The 24702-nt window shown below is 43.1% G+C and overlaps 1 protein-coding gene across 1 annotated transcript in view; it reads left to right on the top strand.

Annotated features, from left to right (window-relative positions):
• The window catches only part of LOC126354276 (diuretic hormone receptor-like), a 553188-nt gene that overhangs the window by 508210 nt on the left and 20276 nt on the right, over positions 1–24702 (top strand). The window contains exon 11 of the mRNA XM_050003816.1: positions 15382–15575. Within this exon, the coding sequence (XP_049859773.1) occupies positions 15382–15575 (194 nt within the window). The remainder of the gene's footprint in view (positions 1–15381; positions 15576–24702) is intronic.

Here is a 24702-nt window from a genome sequence, read left to right as displayed (position 1 = left end):
CATATACTTTGTACTGTGATGCGCTCTATCCGAGAATAGCCCAAATAAATGCAAGACAAAATAATCTATTACATCTCAAACAGTTAAGAAGCACAGACAAGAAACGACAACTATTTTCAGAGGGCAGACAGCTTCAACTGCAGTCACTTGACACCACAGTCCCCATCAGCGTGATTAATAGACAACCAGACACAATTGAGCAGTTACATAACTAGTGACATCCCCTCTTCCTGAAACACTGTAACACAACGTAACCAGCCGTTTAGTCTCTATGTCAAAGGCTGCAAAATTCGCAGGAGACCAGGGTTTGATCACGAGAGTGAGCAGTGTGATGCCGACTCATCATAAGTTAATGTTCGACCAAGGCTATAATATCAGTGATTAATAGTACCTTTTCCAAACTTCCCATTAATTCAGCGGCTGCATTAAGACACCGAGTATATGGCCACTTGAGACATGCTGCATGCAACAATATGTGCTTTGGTTAACCGTGCCCGTAACTTCCTTCGTGCCAGCGTAGCTTCCGTTAAGTAAACACCGGAGCACTTGCTTGGCGCCCTGCTTTCCTCACACGCCCCGTTTTCTCCCGTCTCCGTGCTTGCGTCCTTCCTCTCTCTCTCTCTCTCTCTCTCCCCCCCTCTCTCTCTCTCCAACCACCGATCTCCTCCATTCACAGCCAGCCTGCTCCACAGGTAAACACATTTATCCTCAGAGTTCCACATGCATAGGCAGGGCAGTCCACATAGCCCACATCGGTTAGTGCCATATATGACACACCATCATTTTCACGAAGGGAAAAGCTACTGATGATTTATAGTCGTTGCAGCAGGAAAATATTGTAAAGCCGAAGTGTACGGATTCGCTAAACATCATTTTTGGTAGCAAGATTACTGGCCGTAGATTCCTGTTTTACTGAGGAGGGCCTTTTGTTCCGACTGACAGCTGAAAAGAAGTCAGTTACTTCTTCTCCTCACTTTGATTTTTTATGGTTAAGTAAACATTAATATGTTGCAATTCTTAATTGTCACTACGTTCCCGTTATTAGTTGATAAATACTTTTTCAGCAGATGTGACTATAGTTGACGGAAATATCCAGCTAGAGCTTTCATGCCATCTTTCTAATTTATTCTTGATGAAATCATTTCACCTAAAAATATATTTATATCTCTCGTGATCTAAGATTTTCATCTGTACGTACACACAAACCTCCAACTCATGTAGTCTATCTTTATATTAAATAGAGTCGTTCTAATGATCTCACGACTACTAATTAATATCTGGTTTTAGAGAACTACCGATACTAAGTATTTTTTTAAACCACACAGCTTTTCAATAGAGCTTGAAACTATGTATGATTCTCTTTACTCAGATGATTATTCTGTTGAGACAAAAGAAAATGAGATGCAAATATAACCACAATATGATTCAAGAGCCGAGTTGATCTCTGTGAACCACAGACCAATAATGGAATCCAACCATAGTCCGTGAACAAAGAAGAGTCCGTACAGTACCGAATAGATGCAGAATCCATTCCAATTCTTTATGCTCCAAGCGAGGTGCTTCAATAATGGTGATTTTGACGTTGGAGACCGGAATGGTTATGAAAGAGAGAAAGCTTTCGATGCTACTGCAAACGGCGGCATCATTCACAGGAGATCGTTATCGAAAACAATTGATGTACTTGAGCCGAGCACTGAAAGACAAACGGCCACCCTACAGCGATAGACATGAAAAATGATTTAGCAGCATGACAGTGAACGACCCCATCTCGAAAGTCCCGTCAAAACATTCTTGGAAATTTTGAAATGCGACGTTCTACACCACCCACTGTATTCTCCAGATATTATTCCCTCTGACTGCCACATTTTTCGATCTATGACAAACGACCTATCGGACCAGCACTTGCGGTCACATGAACAAGAGCAAAATTGGATCGACTCATGGCTCCCCTATAAAGATACCCAGTTTATATACTGCGGGATGCGTATGCTGCCCTAAAGCTAGGAGAAAGCAGTGGCCAAAAATGGCCAATACTTTGAATCGCAAAAATATTTTGTAAGTTTTTCACAATAAAGTCTCGAACTTCGAAAAAAACGGCGGAAGCCAAGTTTTAGACCTAGTATTTTGCGTAGCTGTCTTTGAGAATTAATTTCCGAGTTAAATGTGAGTTTTTTGTGCACTTCGACATTTTAAAATATGACACCTTTCTTAGCTTCTCTATTATTCTGGTAATTTTACTGTAATGTAAATTTGCGCATATTTGTAATTACTGATGTGTCTTTCCCTACAGATATTTGCAATATATTGTTCCTTCTCTTCATACAGTGAAGTTATTCTAGAAATTCTGTCTCAGAGCTTGCCATTGGCGTGGAAGAAGTCATTTTATTAACATTATTTCTTCTCTTTTAAATAGATAAACGTAATCTAGTGTGTACTTATGTTCTTTTATTACTAACTGTTTCCCTGTTTCATATAAAAGAACAATTAAAGAAATCCTATATTACAGAGAAGTATTAAATCGTAACATGTAGAGGCAATTCTTGAAGACTAGATTTATTTCAATAAAAAAGGTAGGATCTGTAGAACTGTACATAGAGCCAAATATATCTTCCTCCTGTCACGATAAACCTTTCTTCATCTTTATAGTTGAAAGAATTAAGTATAAATGCTAAATGCTTCAGACATTTCCATAATACTGAAAAATAAATAGCCATATTAACAACAACGTTTGCATCTTGCTCAATGTTAACATGCAGAGTGACAGTTATTGAACTACACTCCTGGAAATTGAAATAAGAACACCGTGAATTCATTGTCCCAGGAAGGGGAAACTTTATTGACACATTCCTGGGGTCAGATACATCACATGATCTCACTGACAGAACCACAGGCACATAGGCACAGGCAACAGAGCATGCACAATGTCGGCACTAGTACAGTGTATATCCACCTTTCGCAGCAATGCAGGCTGCTATTCTCCCATGGAGACGATCGTAGAGATGTTGGATGTAGTCCTGTGGAACGGCTTGCCATGCCATTTCCACCTGGCGCCTCAGTTGGACGAGCGTTCGTGCTGGACGTGCAAACCGCGTGAGACGACGCTTCATCCAGTCCCAAACATGCTCCATGGGGGACAGATCCGGAGATCTTGCTGGCCAGGGTAGTTGACTTACACCTTCTAGAGCACGTTGGGTGGCACAGGATATATGCGGACGTGCATTGTCCTGTTGGAACAGCAAGTTCCCTTGCCGGTCTAGGAATGGTAGAACGATGGGTTCGATGACGGTTTGGATGTACCGTGCACTATTCAGTGTCCCCTCGACGATCACCAGAGGTGTACGGCCAGTGTAGGAGATCGCTGCCCACACCATGATGCCGGGTGTTGGCCCTGTGTGCCTCGGTCGTATGCAGTCCTGATTGTGGCGCTCACCTGCACGGCGCCAAACACGCATACGACCATAATTGGCACCAAGGCAGAAGCGACTCTCATCGCTGAAGACGACACGTCTCCATTCGTCCCTCCATTCACGTCTGTCGCGACACCACTGGAGGCGGGCTGCACGATGTTGGGGCGTGAGCGGAAGACGGCCTAACGGTGTACGGGACCGTAGCCTAGCTTCATGGAGACGGTTGCGAATGGTCCTCGCCGATACCCCAGGAGCAACAGTGTCCCTAATTTGCTGGGAAGTGGCGGTGCTGTCCCCTACGGCACTGCGTAGGATCCTACGGTCTTGGCGTGCATCCGTGCGTCGCTGCGGTCCGGTCCCAGGTCGACGGGCACGTGCACCTTCCGCCGACCACTGGCGACAACATCGATGTACTGTGGAGACGTCACGCCCCACGTGTTGAACAATTCGGCGGTACTTCCACCCGGCCTCCCGCATGCCCACTATACGCCCTCACTCAAAGTCCGTCAACTGCACATACGGTTCACGTCCACGCTGTCGCGGCATGCTACCAGTGTTAAAGACTGCGATGGAGCTCCGTATGCCACGGCAAACTGGCTGACACTGACGGCGGCGGTGCACAAATGCTGCGCAGCTAGCGCCATTCGACGGCCAACACCGCGGTTCCTGGTGTGTCCGCTGTGCCGTGCGTGTGATCATTGCTTGTACAGCCCTCTCGCAGTGTCCGGAGCAAGTATGGTAGGTCTGACACACCGGTGTCAATGTGTTCTTTTTTCCATTTCCATGAGTGTATATGAAATAAAATAGTCATAACTTCTGAACGGTTTGCGTCAGGACGTTCAAACTGCACGGTTGGCCGCGGGCCATGATGAGAATTAGTATGAGCGGTATGGTTCGGTTTAGCGAAGAAGCCCAGTTTCATTGGGATGGGTACGTCAATAAGCAAAACTGGCGCATTTGAGGGACTGAGGATCTACATTTCGCGATCGAGAACTCTCTTCACCCTCAATGGGTGACTGTGTGATGAGATATCCAGTCAAGGAATAATTTGTGGCACGGTGACTACCAAACGGTATGTGAAGGTTTTGGAAGACGATTTCAACCCCATTATCCAAAATGACCCTGGTACCGACAATATGTGGTTCATGCAAGACGGAGCTCAATTACATCAGAGCAGAAAAGTGTTTGATGTCGCTCTAGGGGCCGCATTCTGGTTGTGGGGTACCCTTCGAGTAGATTGGGCACCACAGTATCCGTATCTGAACTCCTGCGACCCGTTTTTGTGGGGCTAGGTTAAAGAGAAGGTGTACAGCAATAACAGCAAAACCATTGCTGAGCTGAAAACAGCCATTCAAGAGGTCATCGACATCATGGACGTTCCGACTCTTCAGCGGGTCATTCACGATTTCGCTACTCGTCGGCCCCACACCATTGCCAATCATGGCAGGCATGTGGAGCATGCCATAACGTAAATCCGAATACATGTAGTGACGTTTACATGTTGAATAAATTGTGTGCATGCCATGGTTTGTAACTAATTTACGTTTCTTTTATGTCGTTCAATTATTATCACCCTGTAGTTAACACACATCCAAGTTATGATTAAAAGTGAAGAGCATGCCTCATTAAACATGCTGTATACTCCTGCACATGAACAAAGATTTTCAGTTGCTTGTCTCAATGGAAAACATCTGTCGAACAAGACTAAAAATCTAGTCGACAAGTAGCTGGGTAATATGCAATGAAAGAAGAGTGTATACAATGTTACTTTGTTTCTAGCCGAAAAGTCGGCTGGGGCAGGGGGTCACAACAGTAGTGGAGGGCATTCCTTTTCCGGGTGGCCACCTTGCTAGGGGAAATGTAGTTGTACAACTGAAGCACTCACACAAACGCCGATCTCGGAGACCTTCAACGCAGCGCTAGCGAGTCTGCAAATGAAGGTAATAATAGATTATGCCAGTAAGAGGGAAAATTCGACAAGTAGACCGTTTACTACTGAAAAGGTAGTGGGTTACAGGATTACGCTATATTTGCCACAGAAGGAACGAATTATTTTCGGGTCAACTGTAAACCTTTTTTTCCTTCTCTAGTTGACAAGTTAAAATTAACTTCTTTCACCAAAACACAGTACACAACTTAACCACAATAATATGGTAATGCAGTTGCAATTATGACAGAATCTTGTAACAGTCTATTATCAAACGAACAACTGAGGACAAGTCATGTAAATAGCATATCAAAAGCGCATGTAATGTATAAGAATAAAAGCATGATTCATTCCCATATGTTTCTAAATACCTATAATAACTCTAATTACAACTGCCATCGATGACCCTTAAAATTATTATGCTATTTCATTTAAAACAACTGTACTTTCTCACATATCGCAATAGATAAGAATGTTTTACGTGTTAACTGTATGTGAAAATGCTCTTCAGTTTGCATACTGTCATTTTCCTAAAACTTCTTTCGGTGTCTGGAACCGTTTTTGAAATCTGAGGATGTTCTGAATGTTTCAGCTTCACTCTGTCGTATGAGCGCACGCTCGGAAGCGTATGCTCTACATTCAATACGTTTTCTCGAGACTGCGGAAAAGTGCTGGTCTCAAGTTTAAATAAAAGTTCAACATTTTGGCTGCATTTCGTATGCAGCGATGTATGACTGAACATGCAGAAATTTGGCAGAGCACCTTACAAGATATGTAAATATCACAGTAACTGTGACAATTAACGAAATGATACGCAGTTCATCATGAAGTTAACGAAAGATACTATGAAATGCCACAGGATAAATCTTTTTCCAAACAGATGTTTTTTTTTTAATTTATGTAATAAAGATTGCAGACTGGCAGGCTTCTGCGTACAACCATTCCCTCTGTGTAGCCAAGGCATCCAGATAATGTTTCGTTCACAGTGGACGATGCTCACTTCTCAGCAGGCAGCCAGCAAATCCCGCCCCTTCAGAACAGAGAAGTGGATCGCCCATCACTGAGAACGAAAATGCGCTTAATCGTATAAGCCAAGTTATTTTGCACGATCTCTCAATTGTAATTTCGTCACTCAGAATGATGACACCAGGAAACTCTTGTTGGCCACCCATCGACGTAAATAATGTCGAAGATCTTTACTTGAGAAATTGAAATCGGTTTGATTTCCGACCTGCTAAGTGGTTCCTTTCACATGCACAAGATGTTTCGCCGAATTCAATAGTACGCTAACTTGTTAAGATCTACAGTACCCACTATCATTTTGCTTGAATCTTCTTAACTCTATGAAAGCTTCGCCTCTTGGGATTCATCCTGGAGAACAGGCAGAAGTCACACGGAACTAAATCTAACAAGTGAGGTAGGTGAGGAGATGAACGCCATCATGTTTTTTGGAGAAAGTTCCCGGATAATGTGAAACGTATGTGGTAGTGGATTGTCGTGATGAAGTATTTAGTCATTCGTACGCCACTGCTGTGGGAATTTCCTCCGCAATTCCTCCCTCAAATATATAAAAACCTCGAGACAGACGTCATTATTGACCGTCTGACGAAGAATGGACGATCCCTCTCTTATCATTTTGAAGCAATGACAGCACAAACTTCGGGACAATCCTGTCTATGTTCCCACCCGACAGAATACGTTCACCTACACTATAATTTACTTCCAGGTCTTGGATGGCCTGGCTACGGCACTGTAGAATCATATTCCTCGCATCCCGAATATTGCTGGTGTGATGACAGTTGGCGTACGACGGCAGCGGTCATCATCATCAGTCTACGTCCGTCCGTTTTTAAATCATTTACACATGTCATAAGTTTGCATCGGACCTAGAGCATTGTCTCTTAATACTTCCTGAAGTATTTGATGCGTCTCTGCAGCCGTTTTTGTAATCCTTTAAAGAAAACGTTACGCACTCAACTCTTTAAGATCGGTCGTCGTAAAACCACACTCATGTAAACAACTATTGTCCAAATCACTCAGCTCGCTAGCACTTGTCATACTGCTCCAAGAAGAATGTATAGGGAGACAACTTGTGGCATTTTAGAATACATGTAACCATTTACTCGCAAAATTGAAATTTCTAGAACTTTCGGATCATTGGATTTCAGTCCGACGACTGGTCTGATGCAATTCCTTACTCTATACTGTGCAAACCTCTCCAGTTTTGTATGACTACTGCTACCTACACTCACATGAACCTTCTTACTGTATGCTCTTAGTCTCCATGTACAGTTTCCATTCCCTCCCAGCGCACAATTTCCTTCATTATGGCACTGACGGCCCTTTGATGCCTCGGACAGCGGCATATCAACCAGTTTCTTCTTTTAGTCAAGCCGTGCCATAACTATCTTTTGCCACCAATTCGATTAATAACCTCGTCATTTGGTATTCCGTCTACATGTCTAATATTCACCATTCTTCTGTAGTGACACTCTTCAACAGCTTGTATTGTATTCCTGTTTCGGCTGTTAATTACCCATTTCCACTTCATTCAAGACTTCCTACCGTATAAATCATCATTACGATTAGTGTTATCATCGTTATTATTCTTGCTCCTGAAAGGCAGAAGAATCGACAATGATGAACGGCGTGAGGATGCAGCATACAACTGAAACCACTGCATTAAAGACACATAATGTGTATCCACACGGCTTGTGGTCTGTACTAATAAATGTCATGATGATCTCTCCATTGGCAAAGGACTCCGGAATAGTCCCCTATACGAATCTGCGGAAGGGGACGGTCAAGTGGAGGCGACCATGAGAGAAAGATTGAATAACTGACGATAGAATAACGTTCTACAAATCGGAGCGCCGAATGTCAAAAGTTTAAACATGGTAGGGAAACTAAGAATATGAAAAGGGAAATGCTGAGGCTCAATTTAAACACAGTGTGGATCAGTGAAGTGAAATGAAAAGAAGACAAGGATTTCTCGTCACATAACTATATGGTAATATTAATAATAGTAGAAAGTTGTATAACTGAAGCAGGATTCGTTATGAATAGGAGCGCAGAACAGACAGTTAGTTACTGTGAACACCTCAGTGAGAAGGTTGTTCTGATCAGAACCAACAGAAAACCAACACTATCAACAATTCTTTTGGCACACATGCCACTGTCGCAAGCAGAAGATGAAGAGATAGAAAAAGTGTGTGAAAGTGTTGAATAGGTAATTCAGCACATAGAGGTAGATGAAAATCTAATAGTCATGGAGAATTGAAATACGGTTGTAGAAGAAAGGATTACGGATGAACATGGACTTGGTTGTAGGAAGACGAAAGGAGAAAGACTAAACGATTTCTCTAATGAATTTCAGCTACCAGTACCGGATAATCTGTTGAAGAATCGCAAAAGGATGAGATATACTTTGAAAAGGCCAGGAGATAAGGGAAGATTTAAGTTAGATTCATCATGGTCAGGCAGAGATTCAGAAATCAAATACTGGAATTAAGGTGTACCCAAGGGCAGATATAGACCCAGATCACAATGTAATAATGATGAAGAGAGAGAAAGCAGGAAGAATCAATGCGCAAAGAAGTGGGATACGGCAGTACTAAGACATGAAAAGGCACGCTTGAAGTTCTGTGAAGCTGCCGATATTTCGATAATGAATAGCCCAGTAGACAGTTGAGTTGAAGAGTAATGGACATCTTTAAAATGTCAATCACAGAAGTTGGAAAGAAAAACGTAGGTACAGAGAAGGAAACTGCCAAGAAATTATAGGCAACAGAAGAAGTATTCCTGTTGGTCGATGAAAGAAGGAAGTACAAATATGTTCAGGCAAATTCAGGAATACAGAAATACAAGTCACTTATGAAAGAAATAAGTCGAAAGTGCAGGGAAACTATAGTGAAATGTCTACATCAAAAAGTGGAAAATTCGAAAAGAAATGACTGTCCCAAGGACTGATTCAGCATATGAAAAGTCAAAATAGCCTTTTTTGAATTTAAATACGATGGTGGTGACATCAAAAGTGCAATGGAAATTCAGATGTACAGTGCACAAGGCAGAGTGGATGAGGTGGAAAGAGTACGTCTGAGGCCTCTATGAAAGGGAATACTTGTCTGATGACGTGTCAGAAGAAGAAACAGGAGTCGACAAGGAAGAGATAGAGAAAAACATCATCCACGATTCCGAAGATAGCAAGAGCCGACAAGTGCTAGGATTATCGCACTTCCAGCTTATCAGATCCTCCAGATTGCTGTCAAGAATAATAAATACACAGAAGAATGGAAATAAAAATTGAGAATCTGTTCGATGACGACCAGAAAAGTTAAAGGCACCACTGAAGGAGTTCGGACGTGGTTCTTGATGATGGATGCAAGACTGAAGAAGAATGCAATCACAATTTCTAGGATTTGTCGACTCGAAAAAAGCGTACGACAATGCGAAATAGCGCAAGATGTCGGAAATTCTGAGAAAAATAGGGGTAAGCTATAGGAAAAGACGGATGATATACAATTTGTACACGAACCATGTGGGAACAATAAGATGAAGAACGAAGTGTTCGGATTGAAGACACCGTTAGACATGGATGAAGTATTTCACTCCTATTGTTCAGTCCATACATCTAAGAAGCAGTGATGGAAATAAAATAAATGTTCAAGAATAGGATTGACGTTCATGGTGAAAGGATATCAATGACAAGAATCGCTATTCTCAATGAAAGTGAGAAAGAATTACGAAATCCGTTGAAAGGAGTGAGCAGTCTAATGAGTGCAGAATATGGATTGAGAGTAAATCACATAAATATGAAAATAATAAGTAGCAGAAATGAGAACATCGAGAAACTTGACTCCCCTATTGTTGACTACGAAGCATATCAAGTTAAGGAATCATGGAACCAAGGTATATAAATAACCCATAATAGACGGAGCAAGAAGGACATAAAAAGCAGACTAGCACTGCTAAAAACGGCATTTCTGACCAAGAGAATTCCGCTGTTATCAAACTTAGGCTTTAATGGGAAGAAGATATTTCTCAGAACGTATGTTTGGAGCACAACATTGCGTGGCAATGAAACAAGGACGGCGGAAAAACAGGAAAAGAAGAGAATCGAAGCATTTGAGATGTGGTGCTGCAGAAGAGTATTGTAAATCAGGTGGACTAATAACATAAGCAATGATGAAATTCCCCGGAGATTCGGAAAAAGAAATATGGAAAACGCTGACAAGAAGAAGCGACATGATTGAAGGACATCTGTTAAGACATCAGGGAATGAATCTATGATACGAGAGGGAGCTCTAAAGGGTGAAAAGTGCAGTGCAAGACAGACGTTTGAATACATCCAGCAAATAACTGAGTATGTCGGTTTCAGCTAGCACTCTGAGATGAAAAGGTTATCACAAGAGAGTAATTCGTGGGGGGCGGCATCGAAATTGCCGGCCGGTCAGATGACTAATAGCTGAAAAAAAAGACAAAATATGTGGCAGTTTTGTGAGTAATTCTTGTTGATGGGAATCTGTGGATATACTCATATGGTATGAGTCTTCTTTTTCAGACGTGTACCACGAGATGTATACCACCACAGTTTTTGGGGATTGCTATGTGTATCGATGTTCTGTTGTATCGTAGTGCAGTATATTTCTTAGAAGTTAGCTTCTTTTTAGGATGTCTTCCAGTTCACATTTTCTGTATAGTTTAAAGGCTTCGCTAGTGTACAAGACTTCAGTCTCGAAAAGTGTGTTATAATAACAGATGTTAGCGTGTGTGGGCATACAATTTGCTGTAGGCGTAGATTTCATTGTAAGCTATTTTAAGTTTTTGCATAAGAATTTTCTGTGTCATTTTCTCTCTACCTGTTGTTTCATGGAGTTCGGCAAAATACTTCAAGTAGGGAACTCTCTGCTTGGTGCTCACTAATTTTTTAATCGAGGTTCTCCTGGACTAATTGGAGAAGATATGCTGACAGAATTTTGTATGTAATTTTCAGAAGAGAAGTTACTCGATTGTTATTTAAATTGTATTTTTTGTGCAGAGGATAAATCAGAGCACATTTCCAGTCTTCGGGACATATTACACCTGCCACACCTCTGTCAAGGTTGGCGTAAGTTTTTTGAATAAATTTGGTCTAAGATTTTCCAACAGTTTTACGGAGGTACCTTCTTCTCTGAAGCTCTTATATTTTTGACGATGTATCTGTGAATCGCTTTTTGGAATGTGCTATGGATTCAGTAAAGGTGTAAGTGGAGATTTCGTTAGGTGATTTTTTTTAAAAGAATCGCTATTCTTGCTACTGCCACTTTGCATTCAGTATCCTCACTGTCACGTCAGTTACCGGTTATTTTGCTGCCCAAGAATCAAATTTCATCTATTACTTTTAATGTCTCATTTCCCTAGTTTGTCGCATCACCTGCTTTAATTTGACTTTATTCCCTCATTCTGATCCTACTTTTGTTTGACGGTCATCGTACAGTATTTGTTTAAGGTACTGCCCATTCTGTTCAAGTCCGAAGTGTTTACAAGTTTAGACCAATTTAAAATAAGCTAATTCGTTTACACATGTATTTACAGACGTTTAGTTAGAGACAATCGTTAGATTTCCTCCTGGTATACAATACTTTTTTTTACAGATAACTTATTAAATAATGTAATGCCACATTGTTCACACATATCTCACTATCAGTCATTGCACACACTGTACGCACGTTGTTTCATAAAACTTCGCTCACTACACACACACACACACACACACACACACACACACACACACACTGGTGATCTCTAGGCCATATTCTGTACTGCAACTTCCCATTTTCTATCCTGAAAAACTGAAAAAACTGAGTCCTCCATAATGAGTGAGGTGTTGAGCTCAGAAAGTTGAAGAGGTGTTAGTACCGTGCTATGCATAGCTTGGCGGTTAGCATTTCTAGAATGGAAAAAATAATGAAAAAAATTTCAAGTGATGGTGTTATGTGGAATGTTGGATGTTTTATAATCATTGTTAATATTATTTATTTGTATAACTTTTTTTTATCAAACTCCTATTCTGTTTGATCTAAGTAATCCTTCAACGTATAAAATGTGTTCTATAACATGCACCTTTTAGATGCCTTTTTAAATAAGTTTATTTTTGCAATATCTGTAATTTATTTTGGTAATTAATTATACAGTTTTATTCCTTGGTAGAAAATGCTGTTTTGAGTCTTATGTTTATTTTTTCTTGGTAAATGTAAGTTGAATCTATCTCTTGTTGCTCGGTCATGGACAGAGTTGTTTGTTACCAATGTTATTTTTGATGTGTACAACTGACTGGTAAATGTATTCACATGGAGCAGTTAAAATCACTAGTGTTTTGAACAGATCTTAACAATGAGCTCGACTAGTATTTTTGGTTATTATTCTAATGTATTTTTTCTGGAATTTGAAAATTTTGTTCACATTTTGTGCGTTTGTTCCCCAAAAATTAATGCCATGATTAGGAACTGAGTGTACATATGAATAATACGTAACTAAAAGACACTGCATGTTACACGCTGATGATAGGATTCTAAGGGCATAACATGCTAATGACATTCAGTCTGCAAGTATCTTTGTGTGTTCACACCACTTCAACTGAGAATCAATTTTCATTCCTAGAAATTTTGCATTTGCTACAAAGTCTATAGAGGTGCCATCTACATTTAACATTGTCATTTTTTCTCTTTAAACTGTAATTCACGGGATTATTCTTCTTTGTGTTCAATGTCACTTTATTGCTTAATGTCCAATCATAAACTTCCTTGAGAGTTTCATTTGCTTTCTCAGCAAGGAGTTCTGTTGATTTGTCAGTGGCTATAATAATGCTGTCATCAGCGGAGAGAATTTTTTCACCATGACTAACACTACTGGAAAAGTCATTGATATACACTCCTGGAAATGGAAAAAAGAACACATTGACACCGGTGTGTCAGACACACCATACTTGCTCCGGACACTGCGAGAGGGCTGTACAAGCAATGATCACACGCACGGCACAGCGGACACACCAGGAACCGCGGTGTTGGCCGTCGAATGGCGCTAGCTGCACAGCATTTGTGCACCGCCGCCGTCAGTGTCAGCCAGTTTGCCGTGGCATACGGAGCTCCATCGCAGTCTTTAACACTGGTAGCATGCCGCGACAGCGTGGACGTGAACCGTATGTGCAGTTGACGGACTTTGAGTGAGGGCGTATAGTGGGCATGCGGGAGGCCGGGTGGAAGTACCGCCGAATTGTTCAACACGTGGGGCGTGACGTCTCCACAATACATCGATGTTGTCGCCAGTGGTCGGCGGAAGGTGCACGTGCCCGTCGACCTGGGACCGGACCGCAGCGACGCACGGATGCACGCCAAGACCGTAGGATCCTACGCAGTGCCGTAGGGGCCCGCACCGCCACTTCCCAGCAAATTAGGGACACTGTTGCTCCTGGGGTATCGGCGAGGACCATTCGCAACCGTCTCCATGAAGCTGGGCTACGGTCCCGCACACCGTTGGGCCGTCTTCCGTTCACGCCCCAACATCGTGCAGCCCGCCTCCAGTGGTGTCGCGACAGGCGTGAATGGAGGGACGAATGGAGACGTGTCGTCTTCAGCGATGAGAGTTGCTTCTGCCTTGGTGCCAATGATGGTCGTATGCGTGTTTGGCTCCGTGCAGGTCAGCGCCACAATCAGAACTGCACACGACCGAGGCACACAGGGCCAACACCCGGCATCATGGTGTGGGGAGCGATCTCCTACACTGGCCGTACACCTCTGGTGATCGTCGAGGGGACACTGAATAGTGCACGGTACATCCAAACCGTCATCGAACTCATCGTTCTACTATTCCTAGACCGGCAAGGGAACTTAATGTTAGAACAGGACAATGCACGTCCGCATATATCCCGTGCCACCCTACGTGCTCTAGAAGGCGTAAGTCAACAACCCTGACCAGCAAGATCTCCGGATCTGTCCCCCATTGAGCATGTTTGGGCCTGGATGAAGCGTCGACTCACGCGGACTACACGTCCAGCACGAACGCTGGTCCAACTGAGGCGCCAGGTGGAAATGACATGGCAAGCCGTTCCACAGGACTACATCCAGCATCTCTACGATCGTCTCCATGGTAGAATAGCAGCCTGCATTGCTGCGAAAGGTGGATATACACTGTACTAGTGCCGACATTGTACATGCTCTGTTGCCTGTGTCTATGTGCCTGTGGTTCAGTCAGTGTGATCATGTGATGTATCTGACCCCAGGAATGTGTCAATAAAGTTTCCCCTTCCTGGGACAATGAATTCACGGTGTTCTTATTTCAATTTCCAGTAGTGTATACCAGGAATAGTATTGGTCCTAATATGCTACCTTGCGGAGCCCCTTCCTCTTTATTTTGGTTCGCATAAGTGTTTTATCAAATGGTTCGATCTATTTGAAGTATTTGTTATCTCTACCCTTTGTACCCTATCTGCTAGGTATGATCGAAACCAATCATTAGCTACCCCTCTTGTTCCTAATGCTTCTAATTTATTTAATAGAATCTTGTGGTCAACTTTATCAACGGTCTTAGATAGATCCAAAAATATATCTATCAAGAGCGTCAAGTGCAACTTTTGCAAATTTTTCTATGGCTGACTCCGTATTTTTGCCATTTTGGAACCCAAACTGTGATTCACTTAAAAATTGTATTTATTCAGCTAAGTCCTCCAAGCTTTTTGCTCTCTGACGTTTACAACGTCATTGCCGATAGTTACAAAGTTTTTCTTCGTCCTGCTGAACTGTAATTCCCATTACAAATTTCTCTATGGATTCCTTTACTGCTTCATCAATGTTCGGATCGAATAACGTCGAGGTCGTGCTTCAAACCTGTCTCAGTCCCTTCTCAACTACAAGTTCTCTTTAATGGCTATGAACTCTTGGATTCCATCTCATAAATATCACCTCTATACTAGCAATAGTGTGGACACGACCTTGTCATGTTTATCTTCCTTTAGAGTGTTACATCCTTGCGGTGAGCGGCAGTGATCCGGAGCCAGGTTATTGTGCTGGACAGGGCTTCATGGTGGCGCTGTTCTACTGCTTCCTGAACTCGGAGGTGCAGACTGCAGTGCGGCACCGGCTGGACAGCTGGCAGACGGCTCGCTCGCTGCGGACGCGGGGGCGTGACTCACGGAGGCGGCACCGCAGCAGCAGCGGCGGCCGCCCCAGCAAAGACTGGTCGCCGCGGTCGCGCACCGAGAGCCTCAGGTGCGCAGCGGCCGCTGGGGCGGAGCAGGAGGCGGCGCGGCCGCTCTGCCGGCAAGTCTAGTGACCCCTGGTCGCAAAGCTCGCATACACCCACGCGCACACGGACCCTATGCACACTCAGGTGGCCCTTTTCTGTAGGTACTTTTCCGAAAGATAAACTTCGCACTTCGCACCCTCTTGTTCTGGCGAACAAATATAGATCTTACATAATTTCGTTCAGTCAGACTCCTAATAGGCCACCCATAAAATACTTGAAGTACGCCGGCCGCGCTGGTCTCGCGGTTCTAGGCGCTTCAGTCCGGAACCGCGCGACTGCTACGGTCGCAGGTTCGAATCCTGCCTCGGGAATGGATGTTTGTGATGTCCTTAGGTTAGTTAGGTTTAAGTAGTTCTAAGTTCTAGGGGACTGATGACCACAGATGTTAAGTCCCATAGTGCTCAGAGCCACTTGAAGTACGAACATAACATACACAATTGTTAATTTCTAACAAAAGTGATATACTCTTCCCAAACTCTTCCACAACATTTTTGTTGTGAGAAAAAATTAAGGGAGACTTTTCCAGGCCACTGTGCCACCATATTTTGCAAACATTCCTGAAAAACACTAAAACCAATTTTTACAACTATTAATTAAAACATGATTGTCACACATAGAAGTTAACAATTTTTTCTGAGATCAGATTTGGTGTCAGCTGAGCGCTTTTACAGCCTGCAAAGTAAATTGCTTCTCAAAAGCGTGGTTTCGCAGCAATATCTATATGTAGAAAAAAATTATCTATGTGTGTACGCGTATATGAATGTGTATTCCACATCTCCTCCTAAAGCAATCGATAGATTCCACCCATATCTGGTAGACAAGCTACTTATTGTGTGGAAAGAAGCAGTTTTGGGGTAAGTCCCAGCTAGCTCCCATAAGGGTGGTGTTGCGGGTCCTAAAGAGTTGCTAACCTCTGACATCTGCACTGCCCTGCATGACTGGCATGTCATCCAGGTAGTATCACAATAAATACCAGGGTCTGTACGTGCAGATGGGCATAGCTCAGCAGAGACAGGAGGAGAATGAAATGATTGCGAAGAGCAGCAGGATGAGATGAGAAAAAGGGAATGAGGACACTGACTGAATTGTGAGTAGGAGATGGATAGAGACTGGGAGATGGACAGGTAGAGAGAGTGTAGGAGGCGATAGAGACAGGTGACTGGCGGAAAGAAGGGATGAAGGAAAATTCAGAGAGGAAGATAGGAATAAATGGACAAGGGGAATGGGGAAGAGGTGATGAAATGAGAGTGGGGGGAGGAGCAATAGGACGAAGGGAGAGAGGAAGGAGCCGATGGACAGATATGGGGTTGGGAAGAGAAGGAGATGTATGGAGAGAGAGGAGAAGCTCTGTGAAATGAAGCAATGGCACTCCAGTATGACGCCCTAAATGGAGCAACCATTTTCTGGGATTTACTCCCAAAGGCACTCCTAACGGTTTAGTTTTTCCTCGTTTGAAAACTTGGTTTTTCTATACATTTTCTGCTGACATGAAAGCAGTGTCTTGAGATTTCTTATTTACGCTTTCTGATCAAAAGTATCCTGGCATCTATTAGCAGGCGTTAAAATGGGGTGAGATGGCCCTTCACCTTCATGATTAGTCGAACTATACAAGGGACTCTTTCAGTGAGATGCTGGAATGTCTGTGAAGGAATCGTAGCCCATTCTTCCTCTAGAGCAAAAACTATGGAAGGTAATGTGACGTTGGATCCTGGTATCTGGAGCGAAGTTTACATACTAACTCATGCCAAAACTATTTCATTGGGTTCAGGTCGCGATCTGGGTAGGAAAGACCATTTCAAGAATGTTTTGTACACAATGTGATTTATCATAAGCTGCATTGTTGTACTGATACAATCATCATCGTCTCCTCTACTCTATGCAGTAGAGAATGCAGTAACATCTGTTCATATCCTCCCGCTTTTATAATTTTCTTCAGAGCAATATTGGTACCATACACTAATCATAGAAAAGTACTCCGAACCCTAACACCACCTCCTCTGTATTTTGCTGCGAGCAGTGCATATGACGGTTGGTAGCGTTCTCCACCCATTAGAAAACCCTTTCAATCGGACTGCCACAGCGTATAGCGTGATTCATTATTCCACATCATTCGTTTCGAGTCATGCAGTGTCCAGTGGCGTCGCTCTTTACGTCAACTCAAGAGTTGCGTAACAAATACTACGGAAATGTGTGGTTTATGAAGAGTTGCACGATCACTGTACCCCATTAATTTCATTATTCTTAGCTCTCTGCTCACAGTTTTTGTGGTAGCTGGACCGCTGTTAGCAGTTTCTAGCTCACGTGTGATTCCTTCTGCTCATATCAGGCAATTTTGAAGTACTACCCTCTACAATGACTAGTACATGGAGTCTGCCATGTCTTATTTAGCTCGGATTTCTCCCTCACAGTCACATCACCAACAAGGGACTGATGACCCTGCAGTTTAGTTGCTTTACTCTCCAAACCAATCAACCAACCAGTCACATCATGAACAGTCGACTTTGGCAGCCTTAGGATTGAACGATCCCTGACAGTCGTTACTCATATGGCACCCGATAGCTAGTTCACGTCCGAAGTAACCGAGCCCTTCCGACCGTCCGATTCTGCCGTTACTGTTTCTCTAGTGACAGTACAGTGCTCCCGGTCCCTCTTTTTACTGACTCATCCCTCTTGGTTTAGATTTCGCGTGAAAGAAAACTGCAATTTGTCGGTAAAGAGCTCTACAGTTTCTGCCAATGCGACATGGCATACAGTAGATGGCATCAGATGTCCAAACATATCTCGCGGAAGTTCAACCTAAGACAAAAAACGAAGCACCGCGAAAGGGTTATGCAAATTGGTCACAAACTGATATTCATGCAGGGATCAACAACAAAAATGTAAGATTGTAGACAGTAGCGGCCGATGGATGATTGTGTGGTGCTACAGCTCAGTTTCAGACTGCAGCTTGCAAGGATAGGAAGGAGGATACTAGGGCATAAGGTATTATCAAATTTCATTCCGTATACTGAGTCCGACTGTAACTACATATGCCTCGCAAATAGGCGCATGAGTAACATACACAGATGTCAGCGTTTGAGAGAGGACTTGTAATTGGGCTGCAAGGAGCCAGTTAGAATTATCGGTAAATCGGTCGAAAATTGAAAAGGAGCGACGATGCTTCTGTTCGACCGTGCAGGCACGAATGGGTGAACCATGGCCGAACACAGCGACAAGAAGGAGGCGGTCGACGTAGAGAGACGACACAACGTCAGGACAGAGAAATGGTCAGAGGCACTCAGAGCTCCGGGTTCATCATTATCCTCAATCCGACGTACAACTGGTGCTTCAGTGACCACAAGGACCGTTAATGGCTGGTTGACAGAGAGGTGGTTCAGCTGACGGCGTCCCTTGCACCAACTACCGTTGACCTCTGTACACCAACAAATCAGTTTGCTGTGGTGTCTGGCACGTTCGGCACAGAATCTCATTGACTGGGGTAGAACTGCCTCCAGTGATGAGGCCCGCTTCGAAATGAGCTACGATGACGAGCAAAACGTGTCTGAAGATGTCCCGGACAACGGTGGGATACCAACCTGACTGTCACTGGCCATAGTGCGCGACAGCCAGGAATGATGGTCCAGGGTGCCGTTTTATTTCATAGCAGGAGCCCTTTGGTTTTCATCCGCGGCACCCTTACAGCACAGCGATAGGTCAACGACATTCTATGCCCCGTTTTGTTGCTCTTCACGGCAGGCCATCCTGGGCTTACATTTTCAGCAAGATAATGCCCATCCGCGCACCGCAAGAGTTTGTGTAGCTTGTCTCCGTGCTTGCCAAACCCTACCTTGACCACCGAGATCGCCTCATCTTTCTACAACTGGGAACGGTGGGGGCATAATGTACAGGGTCCTGCAACTATCTCGTAATTCTGATGATCTGTTGTGCCCATTGGACAGAATTGTCAATCAATGCCAAGCCTAATAACCGCTTGTATAAGAACCAGTAGTAGATCAACGTCTTATTGATTTGCTCTATCTGTGCAGCTCTATCTTTTAAATTAATTAAGTTATTTTTCCGAAATTGTAATCATTTGTCCCTCTATATGTAGGCGTACATCACATTCCTCAAGTTGAGCGCCATTCGTATGATTCGTTCGCGTTGCGTAGATTTTTCCCCCTAGAGTGTATATTACGAAGTGATATACTCTCACCCATCAGATGATACTGCGCTACATCCCTTATGTACTGAAGAGGCTTCCTGTTCGGCAGAACTGTAGTACAGGACAAATCGGTTAATGTTTTTACAGGATTTTTTGCAGTTAGTCATAATAATAATGCGAAGATCATTGTACTACAATAATGGTCTTTTTCGTGGAAAATTCCACCAGCGGTAAATGTAATGTCAGCCGGGACCAATATGAACCATGAAAGGGCCGATTAGGGGAAAGTAATAATACTCAAGAGGTTCACAGGTCTCACTGTGGTTTGTGTAACAAGCGAACAGGTTCCATAGCGTACATATGACTATCCACCATGGCATTAGCTTGCCACCGTCAGTATAGTCGGATCACACAGTAAGTATTTCAAGCAGACGCCCTAAGACGACCTATCGTTACACCTCCTTCTGCGTGCTCTAATATGACGCGTGATTCTTATCAGCAGGGAAACGGTTTTCATTACTACTTTAATCTATAATGCTTTTCACTTTTAAGGCATTCTCCTGGTCATGGATCAACAAGGAGCCGTTATAGGAAATTTTACACGTAACTCCACATTCAACAAAGTGCAGTTAATACACTACTGGTCATTAAAATTACTACACCAGGAAGAAATGCAGATGATAAATGGGTATCCATTGGACAAATATATTATACTAGAACTGACACGTGATTACATTTTCACGCATTTTAGGTACATAGATCCTGAGAAATCAGTACCCAGAACAACCACCTCTGGCCGTAATAACGGCCTTGATACGCCTGGGCATTGAGTCAAACAGAGCTTGGATGGCGTCTACAGGTACAGTTGCCCATGCAGCTTCAAAACGATACCACAGCTCATCAAGAGTAGTGACTGGCGTATTGTGACGAACCAGTTGCTCGGCCACCATGGACCAGACGTTTTCAATTGGTGGGAGATCTGGAGAATGTTCTTCCAAGGGCAGCAGTCGAAAATTTTCTGTATCCAGAAAGGCCCGTACAGGGCCTGCAACATGCGGTCGTGCATTATCCTGCTGAAATGTAGGGTTTCGCAGGGATCGAATAAAGGGTAGAGCCACGGGTAGTAACACATCTGAAATGTAACGTCCACTGCTCAAAGTGCCATTAATGTGAACAAGAGGTGACCGGAACGTGTGACCAGTTGCACCGTATACCATGACGGCGGGTGATACGCCAGTATGGCGATGACGAATACACGCGTCCAATATGCGTTCACCGCGATATCGCCAAACAAGGATGCGACCATCATCATGCCGTAAATAGAACCTGGATTCATCCGAAAAAATGACGTTTCGCCATTCGTGCACCAGGTTCGTCGTTGAGTACACCATCGCAGGCGCTCCTGTCTGTGATGCAGCGTCAAGGGTAACTACAGCCATAGTCTCCGAACTGATAGTCCATGCTGCTGCAAACGTCGTCCAACTGTTCGTGAAGATGGCTGTTATCTTGCACACGTCCCCATCTGTTGACTCAGGGATCGAGACATGGCTGCACGATCCGTTACAGCCATGCGGATAAGATGCCTGTCATCTCGACTGCTTGTGATACGAGGCCGTTGGGATCCAGCACAGCGTTCTGTATTACCCTCCTCAAAGTCGGATACTTGACGGTACGCATTTCTCCTCCTTACACGAGGCATTTTAACAACGTTTCACCAGGCAACACCGGTCGACTGCTGTTTGTGTATCAGAAATCCGTTGGAAACTTTCCTCGTGTCAGAACGTTGCAGGTGTCGCCACCGGCGCCAATCTTGTGTAAATGCTCCGAAAAAATGATCATTTGATTATCACAGCAGGTTCCTCCTGTCGGTTAAATTTCGCGTCTGCAACACGTCATCTTCGTGGTGTAGCAATTTTAATGGCCAGTAGTGTAACAAGTCTCCATAATTGCATATCACTGCCGTTAACGTCATGGATTGTAACCCAGTGAGAGAACACAATTTCTTATGTGACATGAATGTTCGGGCATAGGTCTATTTCCAGTCAGTGCTCCATCATTTTATTTACATCCGTCAATTTTTCAGCAACAGTAGTATACATTTCATTCAATCGTTAGTTGCACAGGTATTTTTATTTCGCTTCATCAGTTTCCAGAAATTAATTTGTCGTTTTCAGAAGCCTAAAAATTAGGAAGACTATAAATTATTAGACCATGGCCATTGCTGTTGTTGTGGTCTTCAGTCCTGAGACTGGTTTGATGCAGCTCTCCATGCTACCCTATCCTGTGCAAGCTTCTTCATCTCCCCATACTTACTACAACCCACATCCCTCTGAATCTGCTTAGTTTATTCAACTCTTGGTCTCCCTCTACGATTGTTACCCTCCACGGTGCCCTCCAATGCTAAATTTGTGATCCCTTGATGCCTCAGAACATGTCCTACTACCCGGGCCCTTCTAATTGTCAAGTTCTGCCACATACTCCTCTTCTCCCCAATTCTATTCAATACTTCATCATTAGTTATGTGATATACCCATCTAATCTTCAGCATTCTTCTGTAGCACCACATTTCGAAAGCTTCTGTTCTCTTCTTGTCCAAATATTTATCGTCCATGTTTCACTTCCATACATGGCTACAGTCTATACAAATACTTTCAGAAACGCCTTCCTGACACTTAAATCTATACTCGATGTTAACAAATTTCTCTTCTTCAGAAACGCTTTTCTTGCCATTGCCAGTCTACATTTTATATCCTCTCTACTTCGACCATCATCAGTTATTTTGCTCCCCAAACAGCAAAACTCCTTTACTACTTTAAGTGTCTCATTCCCTAATCTAATTCCCTCAGCATCACCCGACTTAATTCGACTACATTCCATTATCCTCGTTTTGCTTTTGTTGATGTTCATCTTATATCCTCCTTTCAAGACACTCTCCATTCCGTTCAACTGCTCTTCCAAGTCCTTTGTTGCCTCCGACAGAATTACAATGTCATCGGCGAACCTCAAAGTTTTTATTTCTTCTCCATGGATTTTAATACCTACTCCGAATTTTTCTTTTGTTTTCTTTACTGCTTCTTCAATATACAGATTGAATAACATCGGGGATAGGCTACAACCCTGTCTCACATGCTTCCCAATCGCTGCTTCCCTTTCATGCCCCTCGACTCTGATAACTGCCATCTGGTTTCTGTACAAATTGTAAATAGCCTTTCGCTCCCTGTATTTTACCCCTGCCGACTTCACAATTTGAAAGAGAGTATTCCAGTCAACATTGTTAAAAGCTTTCTCTAAGTCTACAAACGCTAGAAACGTAGGTTTGCCGTTCCTTAATCTTTCCTCTAAGATAAGTCGTAGAGTCAGTATTGCATCACGTGTTCCAACATTTTTGCGGAATCCTAACTGATCTCCCCCGAGGTCGGCTTTTTTGCAGCTGTGACTTATTAAACTGACAGTTCGGTAATTTTCACATCTGTCAACACCTGCTTTCTTTGGGATTGGAATTATTATACTCTTCTTGAAGTCTGAGGGTATTTCGCCTGTCTCCTACGTCTTGCTCTCCAGACGGTAGAGTTTTGTCAGGACTGGCTCTCCCATGGCCATCAGTGGTTCTAATGGAATGTTGTCTACTCACGGGGCCTTGTTTCGACTTAGGTCTTTCAGTGCTCTGTCAAACTCTACACGCAGTATCTTATTTCCCATTTCATCTTCATCTACATCCTCTTCCATTTCCATAATATTGTCCTCAAGTACATCGCCCTTGTATAGATCCTCTATATACTCCTTCCACCTTCCTGCTTTGCCTTCTTTGCTTAGAACTGGGTTTCCATCTGAGCTCTTGATATTCATACAAGTGGTTCTCTTTTCTCCAAAGGTCTCTTTAATTTTCCTGTAGGCAGTATCTATCTTACCCCTAGTGAGATAAGCTTCTACATCCTTACATTTGTCCTCTGGCCATCCTTGCTTAGCCATTTTGCACTTCCTGTTGATCTCATTTTTGTGACGTCTGTATTCCTTTTTGCCTGCTTCATTTACTGCATTTTTATATTTTCTCCTTTCATCAATTAAATTCAATATTTCTTCTGTTACCCAAGGATTTCTAATAGCCCTCGTCTTTTCACCTACTTAATCCTCTGCTGCCTTCACTACTTCATCCCTCAGAGCTACCCATTCTTCTTCTACTGTACTTCTTTCACCCATTTCTGTCAATTGTTCCCTTATGCACTGCCTGAAACTCTGTACAACCTCCGGTTCTTTCAGTTTATCCAGCTCCCATCTTCTTAATTTCCAACCTTTTTGCAGTTTCTTCAGTTTTAATTTACAGTTCATAACCAATAGATTTTGGTCAGAGTCCACATCTGCCCCTGGAAATGTCTTACAATTTAAAACCTGGTTCCTAAATCTGTCTTACCATTATACAATCTATCTGATACCTTCTAGTGTCTCCAGGATTCTTCCATGTATACACCCTTCTTTCATGATTCTTGAACCAAGTGTTAGCTATGATTAAGTTATGCTCTATGCAAAACTCTACCAGGCGGCTTCCTTTTTCATTTCTTAGCCCCAATCCATAGTCACCTACTATGTTTCCTTCTCTCCCTTTACTTACTCTCGAATTCGAGTCACCCATGACTATTAAATTTTCCTCTCCCTTCACTACCTGAATAATTTCTTTTATATCATCAGACATTTCTTCAATTTCTTCATCATCTGGAGAGCTAGTTGGCATATAAACTTGTACTACTGTAGTAGGTGTGGGCTTCGTGTCTATCTTGGCCACAATAATGCGTTCACTATGCTGTTTGTAGTAGCTTACCCGTACTACTAATTTTTTATTCATTATTAAACCTACTCCTGCATTACCCCTATTTGATTTTGTGTTTATAACCCTGTATTCACCTGACCAAAAGTCTTGCTCCTCCTGCCACCGAACTTCACTAATTCCATTCATA

This window comes from Schistocerca gregaria, chromosome 3, assembly GCF_023897955.1.
Source record: "Schistocerca gregaria isolate iqSchGreg1 chromosome 3, iqSchGreg1.2, whole genome shotgun sequence".
Taxonomy (NCBI): domain Eukaryota; kingdom Metazoa; phylum Arthropoda; class Insecta; order Orthoptera; family Acrididae; genus Schistocerca; species Schistocerca gregaria.
The sequence above is the reverse complement of the archived record's forward strand: the minus strand, read 5'-3'. Positions and strand labels throughout refer to the sequence as shown.